At 40.7% G+C, this 22570-nt stretch overlaps 2 protein-coding genes across 2 annotated transcripts in view; both read right to left on the minus strand.

The window, feature by feature from the left end:
* itgav (integrin, alpha V) overlaps positions 1-5008 on the minus strand; it is a 65376-nt gene extending 60368 nt beyond the window's left edge. Inside the window, 2 exon segments of the mRNA XM_038720012.1 lie at positions 1665-1789; positions 4504-5008. Coding sequence (XP_038575940.1) covers positions 1665-1789; positions 4504-4667 — 289 coding nt within the window. The 5' untranslated portion in view covers positions 4668-5008.
* A 13171-nt stretch (positions 5009-18179) lies between these two features.
* LOC119903615 (olfactory receptor 142-like) lies at positions 18180-19130 on the minus strand. Its single transcript, XM_038719856.1, has one exon. The coding sequence runs from the start codon at positions 19128-19130 to the stop codon at positions 18180-18182; it is 951 nt and encodes a 316-aa protein (XP_038575784.1).
* Positions 19131-22570: the final 3440 nt, after the last annotated feature.

Below are 22570 nucleotides of genomic sequence, written 5' to 3' on the forward strand. Positions count from 1 at the left end.
CAGCAACGTGACTCAATAAATTACACAATAATCATCACTGCTGGAAGGAGCTGTTTGCTAACAGAAGACAAAGAGCCGGAGTTTGCCTACACACAGTCCCTGGACGAGTCCACACACCTCCTGCTTCACCACACATTCCTGAACGAGTCCCGAACCAGAGATAACAGCAGCCGGCTGAGCTGAATGCTTATTATCCCATCAAAACACACTGTTACTAACAAACTGTGAGAGCTACACGGCCTGGTATTAGAAGTGAAAATGACACTCTCACCAGCGTTCTTGCTACTTATCAGTTTCTCCTTGTGTCTCCTTGCAAAACACTTTCTGAAATGAATCTTAAAGTTTTCAGACGTTCATACTGATGAAATCAAAGCCTACTGTTGTTTTGTTCATAGTGTGTATATTAGTGTTGTTAGCTTTAAAGGACAAAGGGGCACACTAATCAGGTGAACCTCGTTTATCAATTATGGTCAAGTTCAGCATCAACTGTCTTATAAAATCCGTTTCTTTACTGTGAGCCAGACTACATGAAGCCGCCAATCATTTTTGCAGCATGTCTTCACTGAACAACATGAAAACGGCTAAATCTCTTCTTTTTTTTTCAACTGCTTCACAGCCCCGGCATCTTTTCGTAAAAGTTCTGTTTACTTTGTACGTGCTGAAACACCAAGCCGGCATTTTTAAACACAGGTTTTACAGCTCTAACCCGCGTACTGTGGACGTACTCCCAGACTGTCTTTAGTCTCTGCTTCTAAACACGGTGTAGTTTTAGCATTCATTCATGGAACGCAGCAGCTGAGACAAGGCTGGATTATTCAGGGGGCCACAGGCCACAAATGTGCTGTTGGGCCCCCAACATGGGTCAGCAGGGTCTTTTTTCATTCTGGAATTTATTTAAATTGTACTGTTGTTTTTCTATTTATTTACATACTTTTATGCTTTTGCTTTTAACTGATCTCATATATTGTATTTATTTCACACTGTGGCTGTTACCATTTCACAGTTTTAATATCTGTGTTTTTGTGCTTGTGGATTACGTGTTGCTGTATTGTATGTTTTATTTATTTATTTATGTACTTTTTCACTTAAGTGCTCATGATGTTAAGCACTTTGAGCTGCATTTTATGTATGAAAGGTGCTATAGAAGTAAAGATTATTATAATTATAATATTTTTTCCTGTTAGCTAGACTGATGTAATGAACATCTTGAGACCACTGGGTGGTTTAGCTGTTTTCTCTATGTAGGTTAGAAATGATACTGTAGATTGCATGTACTTTATTTATTTGTAGTATTTATCCAGATAATACGTAGCATCAGATAGCTTACCAAGGTGTCCCCTTTTCACAAATCTGCATTATGTCTTATGATTGTACTTGTATTTTAATGTTTTGTGAATAAACTGAACTAAATGTTTAGAAACCCAGAAACCAACCTTTGCCAGTTTATGGTAACTTACGTGAGCACAGCACAAACGACAATAATAAAAAGTGGTGAAACTCTTCTGACATGACATGGCCATGGCATGTGGTCATAATGATGACCCACCTATCGGCGCTTCAGTGGTGCCGATTCTCTGATGACATTTATGAAATCTTATTAAACTGAACTGAAGAAGGCAGCAGTGCAGCCACAGCTGGGAAACATAAAGCAGAGGTTTTGGTACCTGAGCTGTCAAACAGCAGCTGCTGGCAGGCTGAGGAGCTCTTCCAGGGGCAGCTGTACACCGCTCCCCTCTCCACAATGCTGCCGGAGGTGTTGGCCCGGGGAGCTCCGATCAGAACATCGGACCTGAGGAGAGGACGAGGGGGGACAGTTAAGGGTTTGACCGCAGTTTATAGTCTTTGGTCGAGCCTCGTGACCCTGTTTGTTTAAGCGCCGGTATAGTTTAATGTGTCGTCATCATAGTGATTATGTTGTTTACATCACGACCGCAGGAGTCACAGCGGGGAGCTCTGGGTCCAACAGCCAAACAGCTGAACCGGGCTCAGCTGCAACGCAACATGATGTCATCTGGTAAAAAGGCGCCGCGTTGGCCAATCAAATACATGCAAGCTCACATTCCAGGTGGATCGTTTCCCTGCAAGGTGAACGCTTGAACCTCTACGGTCGACCTCACAATATCTGTACACGTTCCAGCTGTAAATGATATTTTTATACAAGTAATCACAAGTAATTCACACATTCAACATTTTCCCGTCTTTGATAAGAGGTTTGTGTGAAAGGACTTAAAGGCCCAAATTTAGATAAGGTGAGTTCAGTGACTGAAGCAGGGAAGCACCGAAATGAAAATCCTTAGCTGAGGCTGAAAATAATGAAAAACCGTCCCAAAACCAAGTCTTTTTTACCACTGCAAAAATTAAACAGTCAAAATGTGCTTTTTCCTCTGGATGTGGGGAGACTATGGTGGGGGGGCCCGGGGCCTGGGGCCTGACAGGGTCCGGTAAAGTAAATTACATGAGTCCATTTACTTTTAATGGACACTTTAAAATGCTTCCACACTGCCGACACGTCAACGTGATTGTTTTTTGTGACTTATTCGGTCTTTTGACTCATTAGGCCGAACACAGAAAGTGATTTTTTTTGGCCCAACATTCGGTTCATCCCTTGACTGAAGCTAATAAAAAAAACCTGGGCTAGTTTTACAGTAAATCGAGAAAACAATCAACAGATTAATGGGCGATGAAAATACTCTTTGTTTGCTGAGGTGCGCTGAAACTTACTGACACACCTAACGTTGGGTTTTCCTTTTACCTCACCGCCCGTCTGCAGCTCGGCCACTAAAAACAGGCAGATGCTGCAGGTTCTGAGAGGAGCTGTGAGAGCTACACAGTTAGTTTGTTCACACCGGCTCGCTTTACTCGGGGAAACAGGATTTATCTCCACAGCCTGGCTGGAAAAGCAAAAAGCGTCGTTCATGTAAAGCTGGAGAGCGCCCCTCCTCAGAGCACACGCTCCGTGAGATGATGTGGATGTTTCTCTTGGCTTCGTGTCAGCGCTGATTCATGTGTAACTGTGGCTTGTAATCATCGTGTGGGAGTATTTATAAGTATTTGGCTCGACACGGAAAGACAACCTAAAAAGATCCCTCTCAGCGTTTGTGCACCCAGGACATATGTTGTATCTGGGCCAATAGGAGAGCAGACGTACTTAACAAACCAGATATTTCGCTGCCCGTTATCTTGTCAAACAGAGACTGCAGCAGGAAACACAAACAGGAAGGCTGCTGAGGAGTGTTACCATGGTACCACAGAGACTACTTTCAACCTCAAGCTGCGGCGACGTCGCATCAAACGTCCCTTAATCATCTCTAAATGTGTGAACACACGACGTCATATAAACTCAGACTCCTTCAAACCACCTTTTATGCCTCGGTTTTACCTTAAATGTGCAAATTTAGGAGTTAAACCGGCTTCGTTCCGAAACGCTGTTCCAGTCACTTCCACCTTTTATTTTTTAAAACACAAAGACGCAGCAGGGGAGAGACGCCGGTCTGACCGATCCTCGTGAGCCGAACGGTGAAGACGGGACCGAGTCCAGCTGATTCAGCAGTAAAGGGGGGCAGTTAAGGGAAACTCAGGTCCAGATCCAAAACCACTATCCCTAGAACTGTCAGATCTGGACTAGGCTGCACCACAGAGGCGAAAGTGTCTTTAAACACAGTTTTAGATTTAAGAAGGCTTTAATCTGTTAGGGAAAATAGAAAACAGGACGATTTATATGGGGGTTTTTATCTGCATGTAGACCACATTGGACCAGGTCCACATCAGAAACCACTATCCCTACAGCTGTCAGTTCTGGTCTAGGCTGCACCAGAAGAGCTAAAGTTTCTTTAAAACTTACTTTTATTCTGTTGAAAATTGAAAAATGACGATTTATATATATTTTTACCAGATGTAGACCACATTAGACCAGACCTGGTAGACCATGTAGACCACATTAGACCAGACTAATGTGGTCTACATGTGGTAAAAATATACATAAATCGTAATTTTCCCAAACAGAATAAAAGTTTCACACATCTGAAAGTAAGTTTTAAAGGAACTTTAGCTCTTCTGGGACAGCCTAGACCACATTAGACCAGGTCTACAATGTAGACTACAATGTCTACAATGTAGACCTGGTCTAATGTGGTCTACATGTAAAATAAAAAACACAGGGAAATCTCCCTTTTTTGTTTCTCCCCAAGTAGAATAAATGTTTCACAAATCTGAAAGTGTGTTTTAAAAAGAACCTTTAGCCTCTCTGGTGCAGCCTAGTCCGGATCTGGCAGCTGTAGGGATAGTGGTTTCTGATGTGGACCTGGTCTAATGTGGTCTACATAAGAAAGAAAACATAAATCTAAAACCACGTTTAAAAGGACCTTTAGCCTCTCTGGTGCAGCCTAGTCCGGATCTGACAGTTCTGGGTAAAGCGGTGTTTGATCTGGACCCGGGTTTGTCTTAACTGTCCCCCTTAGCTGCCGAACCTGACCCTGGTCTTCATCTCTCTGCTGGGAGTCTTACTTTTGGTCGTTCGGCTTGAAGAAGTCCACCGAGAAGCCGAAGTAGCTGCCCTCCTCTCCGGAGTACACCAGCGGTTTGTCCACGTCCAGGTTGAAGGAGCCGCCGCGGTGGAAGCTCAACCCGACCAGGACCAGCAGACCCAGACCCGTCCGTCCTGCTGCCATGGCTGCGGCGGACTAACCGATGAGACCAGGAGAAGATGCCTGGGAGTTAGCTAGCGTCCCGGGTCCTGTGTGTCCGCCCACAGAGTCGCTTCAAACGGATTTAAAACGCCAGTCTTCGCCCCATAACCGCGAAGCGAGCCGTTTGTTTACTAAATAAACCCTGCTTCCGGTTTGGTGGGAAGCCGAGCGGGTCCCGGGTTCAGTCCGGTTCTGTTGGCTTGTTTTAGTCGATGAACGCAGGAGGAACACGGGAACTATCAGACCGGGGGAGAGGCCGAGACTGGGGGGAGGCTGCAGTCCCGGGCTGGTCCCAACCTGCTGGACCCGAGTCAAGCTGCGTCACGGGGCCTTCACCGCGTCCGGTTCGCTCCTTTCAAAACAAAAGCACCTCTGCCTGCCGTGCTGGGAGTAAAGTCAATGAAGTGAATTTATTTATTTAATTTAATCAAATTTAAACAAAACAAGCTGCTTATTTTACAGTTTGAGGTGAAAAATGGGTTAAATATGTTTCTTTCTTTCTTTCCCGCTGATTCTGTGAAATTGATACTGCTCAGAGTGTAAACTTTAAATATATGAAATGTACAGAATGAATGAATGAATAAAGTTTAATTAATTATTGTGTCCCAGCCAGCACAGGCTTACAGGACACCACACTTTGAACTGTGTACTTTGCACTAATTCTTTATTCTTTCTTGCTCATTGTGAATTTTTGTACATTCCTTGTTGATAATCCTTTATATTTCTTGGTATTAGTATTATTGTTTTATTTGGTATACTTGCACATTGTTTGATCTCTTTACAGTTTCTACCTTCAACAAATATACTAAGGCTAATTCCTCGTTGGTGCAAATGTACCTGGAAATAAACCTGATTCTGATTCTGTACTTCAGTACAGCCAGGCCCAGAGTACAGCTTATACAGTGTCAAACAATACAGAAAGGGGAATAAGAAGAGGAAAATATATACATGCACACATGCACCCACATATATACACTCACATATGCATATACACATACATAATACACAGTTAAATCTAATTAAACAAACTAATATCATTTCTTTTTCACGCCTTTGAGACAAAGTTAGCAAAACTTACATTCATGATATTTAGAAAAGCTTTCTAATTTTTTGATAATTGTACCAGAATATTCCAGGGTTTTGTCGTGTGACTTCCAGGAACACTGACCGTGCTCAGTAAAAAATATCACACCAAATTCAATGTAATTATACACGTTTTACGTTTTGTAAATTGAGACAAAACCACGGGCTAAACACACAAACAAACAGCCGATGGGTTTTCTGGCTACTGTCTTTGTCTGGATTAGAAAACAGAGTCTCAACTTGAGAAATTAGTTAAAACAGAACAAAAAAAATCATATTGTGTTAATTTTGACAGATATTACGATGCCGATATTTAAACAGCAGGGAGGCTGGAGGCAGATATATAATGCTGATGTCAAAGCAAAGTCATGTATAATCCCATTATTCCTGCAGAGTATAATCTGATATACGTGTTCTCTCAGAGTGTTTAATGGAGAGCGGGGTGCATTTTCTTAGATGTCCTTCAGCTGCATTATTCTCTACATTGTAACTATATACAGTATATTTAACACTGACGCTGTTAGATTAGAGCTGCTGTCATTTAGGAGGATGTGTCAGCCTTGTGAGTGAAGCATCCACCGAGCAATAAATTGGTCCATAAAGTCAAGTTTTCTGTGTGTCTGTGGCGCCGCTAAGCTTCATGTATAATTATAAAATAGATTTTTATAAAAGGCTCCTGAGATTTGGATGTTGCAATTGGATATATTGTGGTTTTGATAATATTTCGAGTTAAAAAGTTTTGGGAGTTTTTTTTTTTATGTGCAACAGACACAGAAAGTTATTTCTTCTACAGATGGTGAGACGAGTCTGAGGAGTCTCCAGTTTATGGTAATACATGAGAGACACAAACTGGGGCTAAGACTATTTGTTGGTTTTAGCGACACATAGGGGAGTTTACACTATAATTACAAACTGGCAGATTCCAGCATGTTTAGACTCAATATATCCATTCTGTCATCCATCAAAAAGTGAGCAGGACTTTCAGGAATGTCCAGACACAAACCAACTGTGTTCACACTCACCCGTGCGAGAGCAGTGACACACAAAAATGCAGCTGTCAAATAAATCCAAGTTTCATTCAACAGATATTTTACAAACAGTCAAATCAGTTGTTTCATGAATGGGAGGATGAATGTAAATGTTGTTTCTGTTTACTGTGTTGTGTTTGTAGGCCTGTTTATCCACACTCCTTTATATTTCTTTATTATTTCATATTTAAATACTTTTTTACTTACCAAGTATTCTAATAATAATTATATTATTATTTCTATTCCTTTATGCCTTGATGTGCAATGTGAGCGTCTGCAACACAACAATTTCCCCTCAGTGATCATTAAAGTGTTTCAAATTCTGTTTATTAAGAATCAGAAATCAGAATCACTTTCTTGATCTCACAGGGAGAACTGTTGTGTTGCAGACGCTCACTTTACTGATCAAAGAGTTAAAGTAAAAATAGAATTAAGGTTTAAAGGCTTGGAAAAGAAGGCAAGTTAGTTTGTTTAAGTAGATTTGTATATGTACAGTATATATGGGCACATATATGTGGGTGCATATGTAGATATTTATTAGTATTTTTCTCCTCTCTGTGCTGTTTTACACTGTACATGCAGTACGCTGGTCCTGGCCAGACTGAATTTGGTGTCTTGTAAGCCCTTGCGGTCTGGGTGTAATTGTACGCATGACACAATAATAAAACTTCATTCATTCATTCAATGAACAACAAAAAAGTTGGTAAGTGGAAAATATGAAAAAGAAATTTAAAAAATATAAATAATAGTAGTGTGGAAAAATAAAAATCGACACTATTTTGCGTACATGTGACTTAAAAAGCGTACGTCTTTACCTTAAAAATGCCTTTTTAAATGTGATCAATCGATTAAGAACTAAATTTAAATTTACCTGACAAGACACGTCATGCTTTTATTCCGAAGGCCTGCTTCCGGTCTGTGTGCGTTCAGCTTGACGCAGCATATTCCTGACGCACAACAGGAAGTTAAGTCCGCCGCATCAGACAGAGGGACACTTCTGCAGGACAGGCGGGGCCTCCTGCAGCAGGGACACTTCATGGGGGGGATTTCTGCTGTTTGTCATGTTTTATTCCCCTCACGGTTTCACTTCATCCTCACAGTGCTGCAGTGATTAAAATATGTGTACTTAAGTACAAATTAGAGGTATTTGTACTTCACTTTACTTGTATTTTCCTTTCTAGTTCTGCTCCACCACGGAGGCAAGGCAAATTTATTTTTATAGTACATTTCAACAACAAGGCAATTCAAAGTGCTTTACATAACAGGGCAACAGTAAAATATAAAAGTAGTTATAAGTTATAAACCAATTAAAATAGAAAATACAGACAGGATAAAACAGGACAGTGCAGTGGAAATTAAAGGCAGCGGTAAAAAGAAAAGTCTTCAGTCTTGATTTAAAAGAACTGAGAGTTTCAGCAGACCTGCAGTTTTCTGGGAGTTTGTTCCAGAGATATGAAGCATAAAAACTGAATGCTGCTTCTCCAGGTTTAGTTTCAGAGGGAGATGTTGTACTTTTTACTTCACTACATTTATCTGACAGCTTCAGTTACTTTACAAGTTAAGATTTTTAGACACAAAACACATGAAGAGTTTATAAAATATGATGTTTTGGTCTAAACTAAACTCCCACCATTTAATACAAGTACAGTACATTAGTTGTGGGACAGACATTTCATTGGCAACTGATAATTGTAATTTTTCATGTAAAAATATTTCACGTGAAGATTTGCTGCTTTTCCTCTTGATTAATTTAATGTATTTTTAATCATTTTGAAGTTTGGACTGACAGAACGAGCGTTGTAAAAGAGTCACTTTGGGCAACTATGATAACATTTCTCACTATTTTCAGAATTTATCTTTTCAGAATCATCACAGGACATTTTTCATTCCGCAGCGAGTACCTTTACTTTTAAGACTTTATGCATTTTCCTGATTATACCTACATGATTTTCATTAAGTAACATTATCAATGCAGCACTTTTATCAGTAAGGTATTGGTACTTTTACTTAAATAAAGGATCCACCACTGCCACCACTTCAGCTGCTGCTACAAAGTGAAGCAACACATTCTGAGTTTTTATAATTGTGCAAGTCTCTACAGGGAGTGTCGACTGATCCCACCGTTAGTCATTGTGTCAGGGATAAATCTCCAGCTCACACACTTTAAACCTTTAAATCCACATCTATAAATGTCACTGTCTGAAGATCGTACACAAGTGTTCTGCCCATATTTAGTCAGACAGTGATGAGAAGCTCAGCTAGAGCAGTGTGCTGTGGTGCAGGAAGTATTCAGATATAAAGTAAAACTACCGGACTGTACAAATCAGATTCTTCTTCCTCCTCATTAATGTTTAGCAGGATGTTGCTGCTTTAGTTGTGCAGCTCATTCTGAACTGTTTAGTTTCAGACTGCAGCTGATGATTCTTTTCATTCTGATTGATTGTTTGGTTTGTAAAGATTCTGCCGTCACAGTTACCCAGAGCCCAAAGTGACGCCTTCACAACCAGCAGTCCAAAGATCAACGTTACTACTAATCAGTCAGAGGAGAAGCAGCAGATCTTCATGAGAGAAGCTGAAACCATCAAACACCAAAAATGTTATGTCAATCAACTGATTGATTAATACACTAATCGTTTCAGTTGTCCTTGTATAACCTGTTGGGAAGTTTCATTTATAACAAAACATCATATTTTATAAACTCGTCATGTGTTTTGTGTAAAAATCTTTATCTGCAAAGTAACTACAAGTTAAAACTACAATATCTCCCTCTGAGATGAGCTGCAGTAGAAATAAAAGTGGCATGAAAAGAAAATACTCAAGTAAAGAACAAGTACCTCAGATGTGTACTTAAAACAGTACTTGAGTAGATGTACTTAGTTACATTCCACTAACGGTGTACTACCTTTTAGCCCAATAACATTTAAAGGAGCATAATGTTTCTGTCCTGTTCGACTAAATGTCCGTAATACAACAGCCCGTTGCTTATTCTGTTGATCAATATTATTTAAATCAGTGATGATTATGTGAGGTCACAGCATCAACCAACGAAGCTCAAACAAATAAAAGTAAAGAGTTTCTCAAACAAAACTGACTCACTTACATTAGTGAGAGTCATCACACTGACAGAGGAGTAGTACTGGTGTACTGTATAATTTCCAGTCGCTCCGTTTTTAGTTTTTTACAGGTCTCGAGTCAGGAAATGCAACTACCATGAGAAAGGCAAAAACCAAGTCAAGTCCATTTCAAGTCCCAAGTTCAGGAAGGCAAGAACCAAGTCAAGTCCAGTTCAAGTGGCAAGTTCAGGAAGGCAAGAACCAAGTCAAGTCCAGTTCAAGTGGCAAGTTAAGAAAGGCATGAACCAAGTCAAGTCCAGTTCAAGTGGCAAGTTCAGGAAGGCAAGAACCAAGTCAAGTCCAGTTCAAGTGGCAAGTTAAGAAAGGCATGAACCAAGTCAAGTCCAGTTCAAGTGGCAAGTTCAGGAAGGCAAGAACCAAGTCCAGTTCAAGTGGCAAGTTAAGAAAGGCAAGAACCAAGTCAAGTCCAGTTCAAGTGGCAAGTTAAGAAAGGCAAAAACCAAGTCAAGTCCAGTTCAAGTGGCAAGTTCAGGAAGGCAATAACCAAGTCAAGTCCAGTTCAAGAGGCAAGTTAAGAAAGGCAAGAACCAAGTCAAGTCCAGTTCAAGTCCCAAGTTCAGGAAGGCAAGAACCAAGTCAAGTCCAGTTCAAGTGGCAAGTTCAGGAAGGCAAGAACCAAGTCAAGTCCAGTTCAAGTGGCAAGTTCAGGAAGGCAAGAACCAAGTCAAGTCCAGTTCAAGAGGCAAGTTAAGAAAGGCAAGAACCAAGTGAAGTCCAGTTCAAGTGGCAAGTTCAGGAAGGCAAGAACCAAGTCAAGTCCAGTTCAAGTGGCAAGTTCAGGAAGGCAAGAACCAAGTCAAGTCCAGTTCAAGTGGCAAGTTAAGAAAGGCATGAACCAAGTCAAGTCCAGTTCAAGTGGCAAGTTCAGGAAGGCAAGAACCAAGTCAAGTCCAGTTCAAGTGGCAAGTTAAGAAAGGCAAGAACCAAGTCAAGTCCAGTTCAAGTGGCAAGTTCAGGAAGGCAAGAACCAAGTCAAGTCCAGTTCAAGAGGCAAGTTAAGAAAGGCAAGAACCAAGTCAAGTCCAGTTCAAGTGGCAAGTTCAGGAAGGCAAGAACCAAGTCAAGTCCAGTTCAAGTGGCAAGTTCAGGAAGGCAAGAACCAAGTCAAGTCCAGTTCAAGTGGCAAGTTAAGAAAGGCATGAACCAAGTCAAGTCCAGTTCAAGTGGCAAGTTCAGGAAGGCAAGAACCAAGTCAAGTCCAGTTCAAGTGGCAAGTTAAGAAAGGCAAGAACCAAGTCAAGTCCATTTCAAGTCCCAAGTTCAGGAAGGCAAGAACCAAGTCAAGTCCAGTTCAAGTGGCAAGTTCAGGAAGGCAAGAACCAAGTCAAGTCCAGTTCAAGTGGCAAGTTAAGAAAGGCATGAACCAAGTCAAGTCCAGTTCAAGTGGCAAGTTCAGGAAGGCAAGAACCAAGTCAAGTCCAGTTCAAGTCCCAAGTTCAGGAAGGCAAGAACCAAGTCCAGTTCAAGTGGCAAGTTAAGAAAGGCAAGAACCAAGTCAAGTCCAGTTCAAGTGGCAAGTTAAGAAAGGCAAGAACCAAGTCAAGTCCAGTTCAAGTCCCAAGTTCAGGAAGGCAAGAACCAAGTCAAGTCCAGTTCAAGAGGCAAGTTAAGAAAGGCAAGAACCAAGTGAAGTCCAGTTCAAGTGGCAAGTTCAGGAAGGCAAGAACCAAGTCAAGTCCAGTTCAAGAGGCAAGTTAAGAAAGGCAAGAACCAAGTCAAGTCCATTTCAAGTCCCAAGTTCAGGAAGGCAAGAACCAAGTCAAGTCCAGTTCAAGTCCCAAGTTCAGGAAGGCAAGAACCAAGTCAAGTCCAGTTCAAGTGGCAAGTTCAGGAAGGCAAGAACCAAGTCAAGTCCAGTTCAAGTGGCAAGTTAAGAAAGGCAAGAACCAAGTCAAGTCCAGTTCAAGTGGCAAGTTCAGGAAGGCAAGAACCAAGTCAAGTCCAGTTCAAGTGGCAAGTTAAGAAAGGCATGAACCAAGTCAAGTCCAGTTCAAGTGGCAAGTTCAGGAAGGCAAGAACCAAGTGAAGTCCAGTTCAAGTGGCAAGTTCAGGAAGGCAAGAACCAAGTCAAGTCCAGTTCAAGTGGCAAGTTCAGGAAGGCAAGAACCAAGTCAAGTCCAGTTCAAGTCCCAAGTTCAGGAAGGCAATAACCAAGTCAAGTCCATTTCAAGTCCCAAGTTCAGGAAGGCAAGAACCAAGTCAAGTCCAGTTCAAGTCCCAAGTTAAGAAAGGCAAGAACCAAGTCATGTGGAGTTCAAGTCCCAAGTTAAAAAAGTCAAGAACCAAGTCATGTGGAGTTCAAGTCCCAAGTTAAGAAAGGCAATAACCAAGTCACGTCATCTATTTCCTGTCTGTCCTTCATGTAAGGGGGATTCCTCCTCTGTGCCTCATGTGATATAGAGCTATGCGAATAAAGCTGACGTCATCAGACTTGTCCAGGTGAAGGTACCATTCAAGTCCCAAGTCTGGACAAAGAGATCCTAAGTTAAGACAGGGAAGTCCAGGGTAATGAAGAACCAAATCCCAAGAGCTAAATCCCATGTTTCCTTTAGGTCCTAAATCATGACAGAACAATTAAAGTCAAGATTTGCAAGTACCCAAGTGCAAAGTCTCAAGTCTGAGGTTGTTTTATGTGATTGCCACTTAAACAAATCTAAAAGAGTTTGAAATTACACACAGTGCTGGTTTAGAAAGAGATATTTGATGAAGCTGTCTTATACAAATATCAGTGTTTGGCTATGCAGCTCAACAACAACCCAGCCCTTTTATTTCATCATCTATAAATCCACAAGCAGTCACGTCTGTGTACAGCAACAGCTCAAATGCTGAGGGGTTTTCGTCTTATTTGGCCATGGGCTGCTCTGAATCACTGCTACAATGAAGTGTGCGCTAAAGAATGTGTGGCAGAACTCCCATGAGACTCACAGGAGGGGGGAGGTTTATGTTTGTGTGGAAGAGGAAGAGGGGTGGTGTAAAACATACAGTTTGAGGCTTGAATATGCAGACACTGTAACAAACAGAGATGAACATTTAAGCCCGGTTTACATGCCATTATTAACGTGTGCAAGTTGATATGCAAAATAGTGTGTTACAGAGTGAGGGGGGAGGGGGAGCATGTTTGTGTGTTTGTGAAAGGGATGGTGTAATGGACATTGTGTAAGGCATAATTATGCAGATTACGTACCATGTAGAGCACAGATGCATGTAAGCCTCGTTTCCATGCTGTGTAAAGTTTAGTGCCCTGTGGGTGTGTGTGCTTTTGTACGTTGTTGTGAGGACCAATTTAAGTTTTAGACAGTGGGAGAGACAGGCCTCACTTTGGACCTTCTTAAGGCTGTTTGAGAGTAAGAATCAGGTTTAGGTTCTGTTCAGATTAAAGGTTAGGGTACGGCCTTTAATTGTGATGGTTGAACCTGCAATAGCTGACTTTTTTAGCTTTTTTCTGCGTCCAGCAGTCAGAGAGTAACATGGTCCTTCATTAGTCATTTAATTCATTGTGATAACGCTATGCTTTAAGGTTGGGGTCAGAGGCTGGGGGATGCATTATATCAATGAAGGTCCTCCCAAATATAGAAGTACAAACATGGGTGTGTTTCTTGGCAGAAATGTTTCTTTTCGTTGTTGCAGACTGTGGACACAAATTCAGGCTGAACAAAAGTGAAGCATTAACAGCAGATGTGAAATAGTGAAGACAGGTGTTCCATGTTCTGTGCTGTCAACGCAGGACTCCTTCAAGATGAGAGGAGGTGGACTCTGTGTTTTACATAGATGATGCTTAGTGCACAGACACAGTCAGGATGGACTCCCAAATGTCAGACTGTTTATTGTGAAGATGAAATTTTCCTATTATCATCTGGTTGCTGCTGTTTACCTTCACCCCATGCAAATTCAAAAAATGCACTGTGGAATGTTTGGGGTAGGTACGTGTATGTATATAAATAACTATTGTTTTATTTTATTTTATATGTTACCATATTTTAATATAGTCCTACACTTAATTAGCCTATATGTTGTGTGTGTAGCATGAAGGAACTAAAAATTTAATTTTGTTATGCAGCCTTGTGCTGTATAATGACTAATGAACAACCTTGTACCTTGTTTTACTTCCTTGACATGGCTGGTTTCAGAGGAGTTTCACACAGCGTGGACACTAACTTATTTAGTATATAACTACATATCTATGTACCTGTCCTGACTTTCTCTCTGTCTCGGGTTGATCGTCGAGAGACCTGAGATTCAAGAGAGTTACAGTTGATTTTGTAGCAAAAGTTGTAACCGGTGGCTTCTGTGTTGTGGTAGTTTGTAATGAAGGAGTTCATCTTTCTTCTGATGATGAAACACATACTAAAGCAGAACCTCCATGTAAATCAAACTTCCTGCTTAGCACCAACACAAATTAAACGAAAACATGGTCACAACAGGAGTTTATTTATTATGATTGCAGCGTTTAGCAGTTTAAACATTTTCCTTTAAGTGCCAGTACTCTGAAATACATGCCGTTGTGATACTAGGGGAACACAAATATACTCACTGAATTGTGAGAAGTTTTAGGATGACTTATGATAAAAGAGAAGTGAAGAACAGATGAAGGTGGGGGTTTTAACTTGAACCTTACAAATACACATCTTAGACATACTAAGTTTATAAGCATTTAAAGCCAGGTACATAATTATATTCTGGAGGATTCTTCAGCACACACACACACACACACACACACACACACACACACACACACACACACACTAACAACAGTGACTTAGACATGATTTCAATAGTTTGCTGCCACCTAGTGGTAAGACACATATACAGATTGCAGTCCAACAGATTATTTTTCCTGAAACATTTCTTCAGCCATCAAAAGAAGGAGTCACTACTAAACTATAAACACAATTCACTTGTTTTCACTTGTGTCCTCTGCATCAGTTCTCAGACAGCAGACAGAATGACCAGACCAGCAGACTGCAGCAAGACAAGAAGTCTCAGATCTCAGCTCTCAGATTTCAGGCACCAGGGCCCCGTTTCAGAAAGCAGGATTAGTGAAAATTCTGTGTATTTTGAGCCTGAGATGACGGAAACTCTGGGTTTTCTGTTTCAGAGAGCGAGATCAGATAAACTCTGGATCAGTAACTTAGGCAACTGACATACATAGCTACATAACATATGTAATTGACTTAACCAACTTAAGTTATGTATCTAAACTTAGATCACTAACATACTTATTTTAACCCAAACCATGGTCTTCAATCTACCCAAATGGTTTTGATGCTAAACCTAACTAAACTGCAAGCATTTCAAACATTTATGTATGTTTTTTATTTTGAAAATCTAATGAGATGCTGCGTATTTATTCTTTTTAACCTGAATGAGGAGCTTTGCATGTCCAGAAGTGAGTTAAAAAGTGACACGAAAGGGTCTTGAGCAAGCATCCATACAGGGGCCTGACAGTGTCGGGGCCCTAGGCAAGATTTAAGTTTACCCCCCTACCCCCTCATCCCCATGTGCCCAACCCTTAACAGTGTGTGACAATACCCACCGCAGGGGTTGCGGACATCACTTTTCTATCTGCAGGAAGTTTGTTTAAATTTAAAGCACGTATAGATGAAAATCCAACAAATCCAACTCACTAACCATGGTCAATAAATTAATAATAAAATGTGATCAGCATCCTTGGTAATCTCCAGTCATCAGAGAAATTGGGAGACCAAACCAATCTGGTGTCTGTTAAAGTTCCCCCTAAAAGCTGTGTGTGAACCCAGAGACTGTTTTCTTGCATTATAGTGAATTTAAGGGGCCATTTTGATTTTTTTTTAATAATTTTAAAATGCAGGAACACTTATTAAAAGTTCAGTATGTAAGTTTCACAATCATTACCAATGGACTAACATCAAAAAGTGTAACACTACACAGGGGTACTAGGTAAGGATATCCACTCTCCCCCTCTCTATTTACCATTTTCATCGAACACTCGCATTAAAGGAATTCAAATGCCAAATGTACATCATAAGATTAGTCTTTTTGCAGATGATATATTACTATTCCTACAATATCCGCTCCCATCATTACAAGAAACAACAAAACTAATTGAAACATTCTCCAAAATTTCAGAATACTCTTAACTGGGAAAAATCATCTATTCTTTCATTTCAAAGTAATAGCTGGGATGTGTCAGCCCATTCATCACCAATCCCATTATGCTGACCCAGATCTACCATATGGCCAACCTGGGCAGGTGTCAAGGAGCCCCAGTTTTTGTAAGAAAAAGTTGAGATTAAAATGGTGGAATTAATTTGTAACTGATCCATGGTCAGATAGCTTGTATCTGTGAGTGTAAAGTTAGTGTTCGTGTAAACTGAAGCTGTAGCAACTGAAATCCCAGTGGAGCTGCCAAGAGAAAGAAAAAAATAGATAGGTAAGAGAAAGAAGCGGCTGCAATAAAATATGTCCGGGGTAATAAGAAGCTTTTTCAAAAAAGCAAGAAATGAAGAGGACGATGTCGAGCTAGCCAATGTTAGCTTGGAAGCACCATCTAAATTACTCTACCAGCTATGCTCAGCCTCAGTAAGTTAACTGTGCTCTTGCTCTATGCTCTTATCTTGTTTTTTTGTATTATTCTTTACACTTGTTAAAGCACTTTGTAACTTGTTTTTGGAAAGTGCTCTACAAATAAGGATTATATATTATTATAACTGTTATGTTAGCTAACTTTATTAAAGAGACGGAAAAAGACAGAGGTGATGCTACGGTAGCCTACTAGTGTGCTTTGTGCTTTGGTGATTTTCAGTGAATTCTATTTTGCCATAATATTGAGGCATACGCTGCCTTGGGATGATTTAAGTCATTGTATTATGATTTGTGAGTGAGATAGCAGTACTTGGTTTATTGAACTGGACAGGCAGACTAGCTTGCCATTATGCAAGTCACATCACATACTTGGAGTTTCCCCCAAGCTGTCAGAGCTATTCTCAACTTTACACCATTACTTAAAACAATAAATTACGACCTTCAGCACTGGATGAACCTACCAATATCCATTATGGGCAGAATATCTATAATCAAAATGATAATACTTTTTTTCTCATCTTGTTCCCTTTGTATTGTCATGTCTTTGTTGTGTATTTTGTCTTGCAATAAAAAAAGATATCCTTTGCACAAAAAATAAAATAAAATGTCAATTAAAAAAAGCGGTATTATTATGAGATTAAGGTAATTCATAATATTTTTACTCCCTGCCTGCAGACAGGATTGATCCCAAGACACCTACTTACTGGCTTCATCCTCTTTGTCCCCTGTGGGACACAATTGTAACCTGTCCATTGCAATGTGTCTCCCAAGTGAGGTTCATCTATTCATCTTGGCTAGCTTGCTAGCTTGTCAGTGGTGACCTTCTGACTTTTCATCTAGCTCCATTATCACAGAATGTTTTTTATATGTCCACCACAATAAGATGCTGAACATGGGACAAACTATACCAGATAAACATCATCATGTTAGCATTGTCACTGTGAGCAGCATAGCATGCTGATGTTGCATAATATGGTAATAAAGCACAGCTGTGCTGAAGTACAGCCTCAAAGGACAGCTGGCATGGCTCTACACTGTTAGTCTTGTTTGTTATTATCCTACATCATTACAGTTTAGTGTTATTTGTGGTGTAAATTGTCAATTGTATTGTATTTGCAATTGTACTGCAATAAAGAACAAACAGTTGTCTTTGTGATATTTATTGAAAGGAATAATTCAGATGTTCACTATATCAAAACACTGATACACAGCAAAGTACAGAGGTTAATGACATTGGTAAAATATATTATTCCCATTACATTATTATTATACTTTATTATAATTAAAAACAGCAAATGCTTCACAACACAAAAACAAATGTTATTAAAAACACGGAATAAATGCAGATTAACATACAAAACTAAAAAACGGATATTAATCAAAGAAACATCTAAAATCCAAATTCCCATCATACACCTAAAATCCTGTCAAACTGATTCTTAAGTTGTGAGTTTCTAAGGAGCTGTAGGTTGAACCATGCATATACATCTTGTACAATATTAATATTATTGTTGTGGTTCATGTTTATCTATTTTACATCTATTCTATTATTATTATTATTATATTCTTTTTAAAATATATTTGAAAGCAAACAAAATCTATGGACAAATACATTTACCATAATCCAGAAGCAAATTTGGTCAAAAACAGGGGCTTAATGTTGCTACTCAGTATTTGCATGATGAGTTTTATATTTTATCAGCAGGACCCAGTTTGTGTATTTTCAAAAATCTAAAAATCACTCTTTTGATTTGAGACAGAGTCAGGCCATAAACTAGAGGGTTGTTGATGGGGGGAATGATCAAATACTCTAAAGAGAAAACAACTGCAATGTTTGGATTCATTTTATCAGTCTCTAATCGAGTCAGTGTCAGGTCACAGAATACCGAAAACAGATAGGTCACAAATGTCACTATGTGGGGCAGGCAGGTTTGTAACGCCTTTCCTCTGAATTCAGACGAGCTTCTCCTGCACACAAGCAGAATCCGTAGATAGGTGGACAGGACAAAGAGCAGGGGGGCAAAGAAGGTTATTAAAACATACTGAGCTACTATATTGTTCAAAGTTGGATCCACACAGGAGAGCCGAACCACAGGCCAGTTAGAACAGAAAAGCCTGTGCAATTTATTTCCACACAAAGGCAATCGAACAGTAAGATAAAGAATAAATCCAATGGCAAATGCAGGATAGAGCAGAGCAAAAATCAGAATATGTCTCACCATCCTAAAGGTCATTTTGCTGTGATAGTGTAAAGGCTGGCAAATAGCAACAAATCTATCATAGGCCATGATGCTGAGGATGGTTGGTTCGTATGATGCATAGGTGTAAATAACATATATCTGAATGAAACAAGATGCACGTGAGATCAAATGAGTGTCAGACAGAATGTCCATCAGGAACCTGGGGAAGAAGCCGGCTGAGCCGTACAGAGAGTTTAAACACAGACAGGAGATAAATATGTACATGGGTTGATGCAGAGACTTCTCCTGGCAGACTGTCAGAATAATGACAACGTTAGCAGAGATTATAGTCATGTAGACCAACAGACACAGACAGAAGAACAGATATCTGAGGGGCCCAGAGTCTGTAAACAGAGTCAGCTGAAAATACTCAGGAGTAAAGCTGTTATTGCTCATCATGTCTGCACAACAGCAGAGCTGGAAGAAGAGAAATGAGAGTGATGGAGGGAGAGAGAGGAAAAGGCCGATCGAAAGAGGACAAAAAGGTCAAACTTAAAATGGCCAGAATAAGATTTCCTATTGAACACTTATTTCAACAAGACACATTTCATTAGCCTGCATGCATGTAAGTTGCATAAGTTGCACATTTCAACAATTTCACCTGATAATATTCAGCACTATTAACAAGTTTCAGGTAGTTCAAACAGACATGTTCAAAAGGTTAACATTAGTAAAAGTGTCAGTGTCCCATGTACCTAATGTACAAGCAAATAAACATTTCTCATTGAGCAATGTCTTAGTTCAATGACAGAAGAAGAGATACATCCAGGTTATCAAGACTCACAGATGACAGAGATTCAAAATATCCTTTTCAAGTGTGAAACTTTAACATTAGTCACTGATAGCATTACAAATACAATCAACCAATCTGAAAAGCTTTGACAGTTTATGGAAGTTTTCCACTTGTGTGGTCTATAGTAGCTGTAAAATATAAAATACATATATCAGTCAACCAATTACACTCTACATACTTGTCCCATGATTTATTCTGGTAATAAAATAATAAAGACAGCTAAACAGAATCTTTGCATCACTGCATGTAACTTAGATTTCAGAAAAATACACAGCCTCCTCCCCTACACTGCGGCAGCTGCTGAACCTTCATCCTTTTTAACTGTCTTACTGAGCAGTCACGTGTGCAAACAGGGTCCAAAGGGAGGTAAAGTGTGTCACAAACTGACTATGTGAGTGTTGTGTTGCCTCAGTAGACCGGAGTCCAGACCTATTACAAGTATTATAGAGCTATCTAGTATCTGGTGTTGTGAACCTTTCAGGCCATAAGAGTGCAGGACTCATTAACATAATGTGATGATGGCCGGAACTGGAAGTACATACACATTTACTCATTTCGCAGACATTTTTTTATCCAAATCGTCTCACATTTGAGAAACAACATACTAGCATCAATAAAGTAAGAGATCTACAAGTGACAATAGATAAGTAAGATAATAGTAAGAGGATCAATAAATGCTAGTAAGAGCTAATAGTGCATACAGCATCAATGGGATAAATACCTTGGGGAAAAAGTAAGAGTTAATGAATAGTAAACCTCTAAACCTAATAATCTATCCTCCATGACATCATACTACAAACTGGCTCCTCAAGCAACATCAGATGTAAAGGTGGTAGGGTTGGGCTGACAGACGATGCCATCGTCCATCGGCGATCAATATCACAATGTTTCTCAGTCATCTTCACAGCTAGAGTCCCGTAATGAGTCCAGCATGTTCGAACGTACCGTTGTTTGTTTACATTCTCTCTCCCACTGCTTTGAGCGCGCCACCGCCACCTGCTGCTTGCTCTGAGCTGTTTTGTTTGTGCTCAACCCAGGGGCTGTGTAGGAAAGGATTTTTTTCCAGAGCACACGAAAAACAGAGCTACCTACCCATGAGGAAATATTTAACAAAAAGTGGATTGGATTCAAATCGTAAAGTACCCCTTTAAGGATGAGTTAGTGTCACGGGATGACCCCCATCAGCGTGGCATAGTGATCCAGTGGATAGCACTTAGGCCTCACAGCAAGAAGGTTGCGGGTTCAAACCCTGGTCCCGCCCTTTCTGTGTGGAGTTTGCATGTTCTCCTGTGGTTCTCTGCCATATCACCCACTCATTACTGTTGCTTTCCCTCAGATCCCAGCCACGGCCAACTTCCAGCACCTTTCCTGAGCCCATGCAGCTGGATTGGGCCCGGCTATCTCAGGAGGAGGAACACTCCTGCAGACGTAACTCGGGCCTCTGTATCAAAGGACATTTTGTTGCCTCCTGCCCAGTCCGGCAAAAAGGCCCGGCTCCTCAGTAGGCGTGGGCATAGTGCAGAGCCCGAGCCCTAGTCCCACTAACAATCCCCTCCGTCTGTTAATTCCTGCCACCTTGTGTACGCCTTTGCTTTCTCTGCCACTCCAGGCCCTTATTGACTGCGGAGGGAGGGAAATTTTATTGATTTGGCCGTCCAGTCCAGTTTTTCTATAGAGCCCCTTCCTGAGCCTTGCACTGCCCGGGCCTTAGATGGCCGAATCCTAGCCCATGTTACTGAGTCTACTGAACCTCTTAAACTAATATTGTCTGGAAATCACCATAAAGAAATATCATTTAAAGTAATCTCTGCTCCCCAGACCCCATTTTAGGGTTTCCTTGCTCAAACTACATAACCCCCATCTCGACTGGTCTGCCGGCAGGATTCTTAGCTTAGAAGAGTGGCGGCATTGGCTTGAAGGCACAGAACAGCCCTTTATTGTATGGACTAATCATAAAACCTCACTTACATTCAGACCGCCAAGAGGCATGTTGGGCTTTGTTTTTTGGTCGATTCAACTTTTCTCTAAACTAGACCCAGACCCAGCCCTAGGAACACAAAACCTCATGCCCTCTCCCGGATGTACCACTCCTCCACGGGCGCACCCAGTCCAGACACCCAGTTGTGTGGTGGCGGCCATTTCCTGGGAGATTGAGTATAGTATATCATAAGGGAGGCCCAAAGAACCCACCCAGATCCAGGTAACAGTCCTGCTAACCGTTTGTTCCTGATCCAGTCCACTCACGGGTCCTGCAGTGGGTCCACAATTCATGTTTCGCCTGCCACCCTGGCTACCGGAGGACCTTGTCCCTGCTTAAAAGAGGTTTCTGGTGGTCCACTATGGAGGCTGACACACTGGAGTTTGTGTCAGCCCGCACGGTCTGCGCCCGGGGGAAATCATCACATCACATATCACCAAAAAGTTGATTTATTTCAGTAATTACATTCAAAAAGTGAAACTTGTATAATGTATACATTCATTCCACACAAACTGATATATTTCAAGTGTTTTCAATTCAATTTTATTTATATAACGCCAAATCACAACAACAGTTATCTCACAGCGCTTTTCACAAAAGAGCAGGGCTAGACCCTACTCTGTGATCCTCTTTACAGAAGCCCAACAGTTCCCACCAAGAGCAGCACTAGGCGACAGAGGCAAGGAACAACTTCCTTTAAGAGGCAGAAACCTCAAGCAGAACAATGACTCAGGGTGGGCGGCCATCTGCCTCCACCAGTTGGGGTGAAGGAGAGCGATAGAGCGAGAGAGAGAGAGAGAGAGAGAGAGAGAGAGGGCAAGAGAGGAACAGAGAGGAAGCCAATGCAAAGAAGCTAAAACAGGAGAAATGTGATCTCTTTTCCTGGTTCCTGTCAGAACACGTGCTGCAGCATTCTGGATCAGCTGAAGAGTCTTAATGGACTTTTTCGAGCAGTCTGATAATAAGGAATTAAAGTAATCCAGCCTAGAAGTAAGAAATGCATGGACTAGTTTTTCTGCATCATTTTTAGACAGGATGTTCCTGATTTTCGCAATATTATGTAGGTGA

This window comes from Micropterus salmoides, unplaced genomic scaffold (genome assembly GCF_014851395.1).
Source record: "Micropterus salmoides isolate LMB-PRFRI ecotype aquatic unplaced genomic scaffold, ASM1485139v1 Ms_hic_scaffold_15, whole genome shotgun sequence".
Lineage (NCBI taxonomy): Eukaryota > Metazoa > Chordata > Actinopteri > Centrarchiformes > Centrarchidae > Micropterus > Micropterus salmoides.

Coding starts and splice junctions, on each gene's coding strand:
- LOC119903615 (XM_038719856.1), bottom strand. CDS start 19,130: ATGATGAGCAATAACAGCTTTACTCCTGAGTATTTTCAGCTGACTCTG.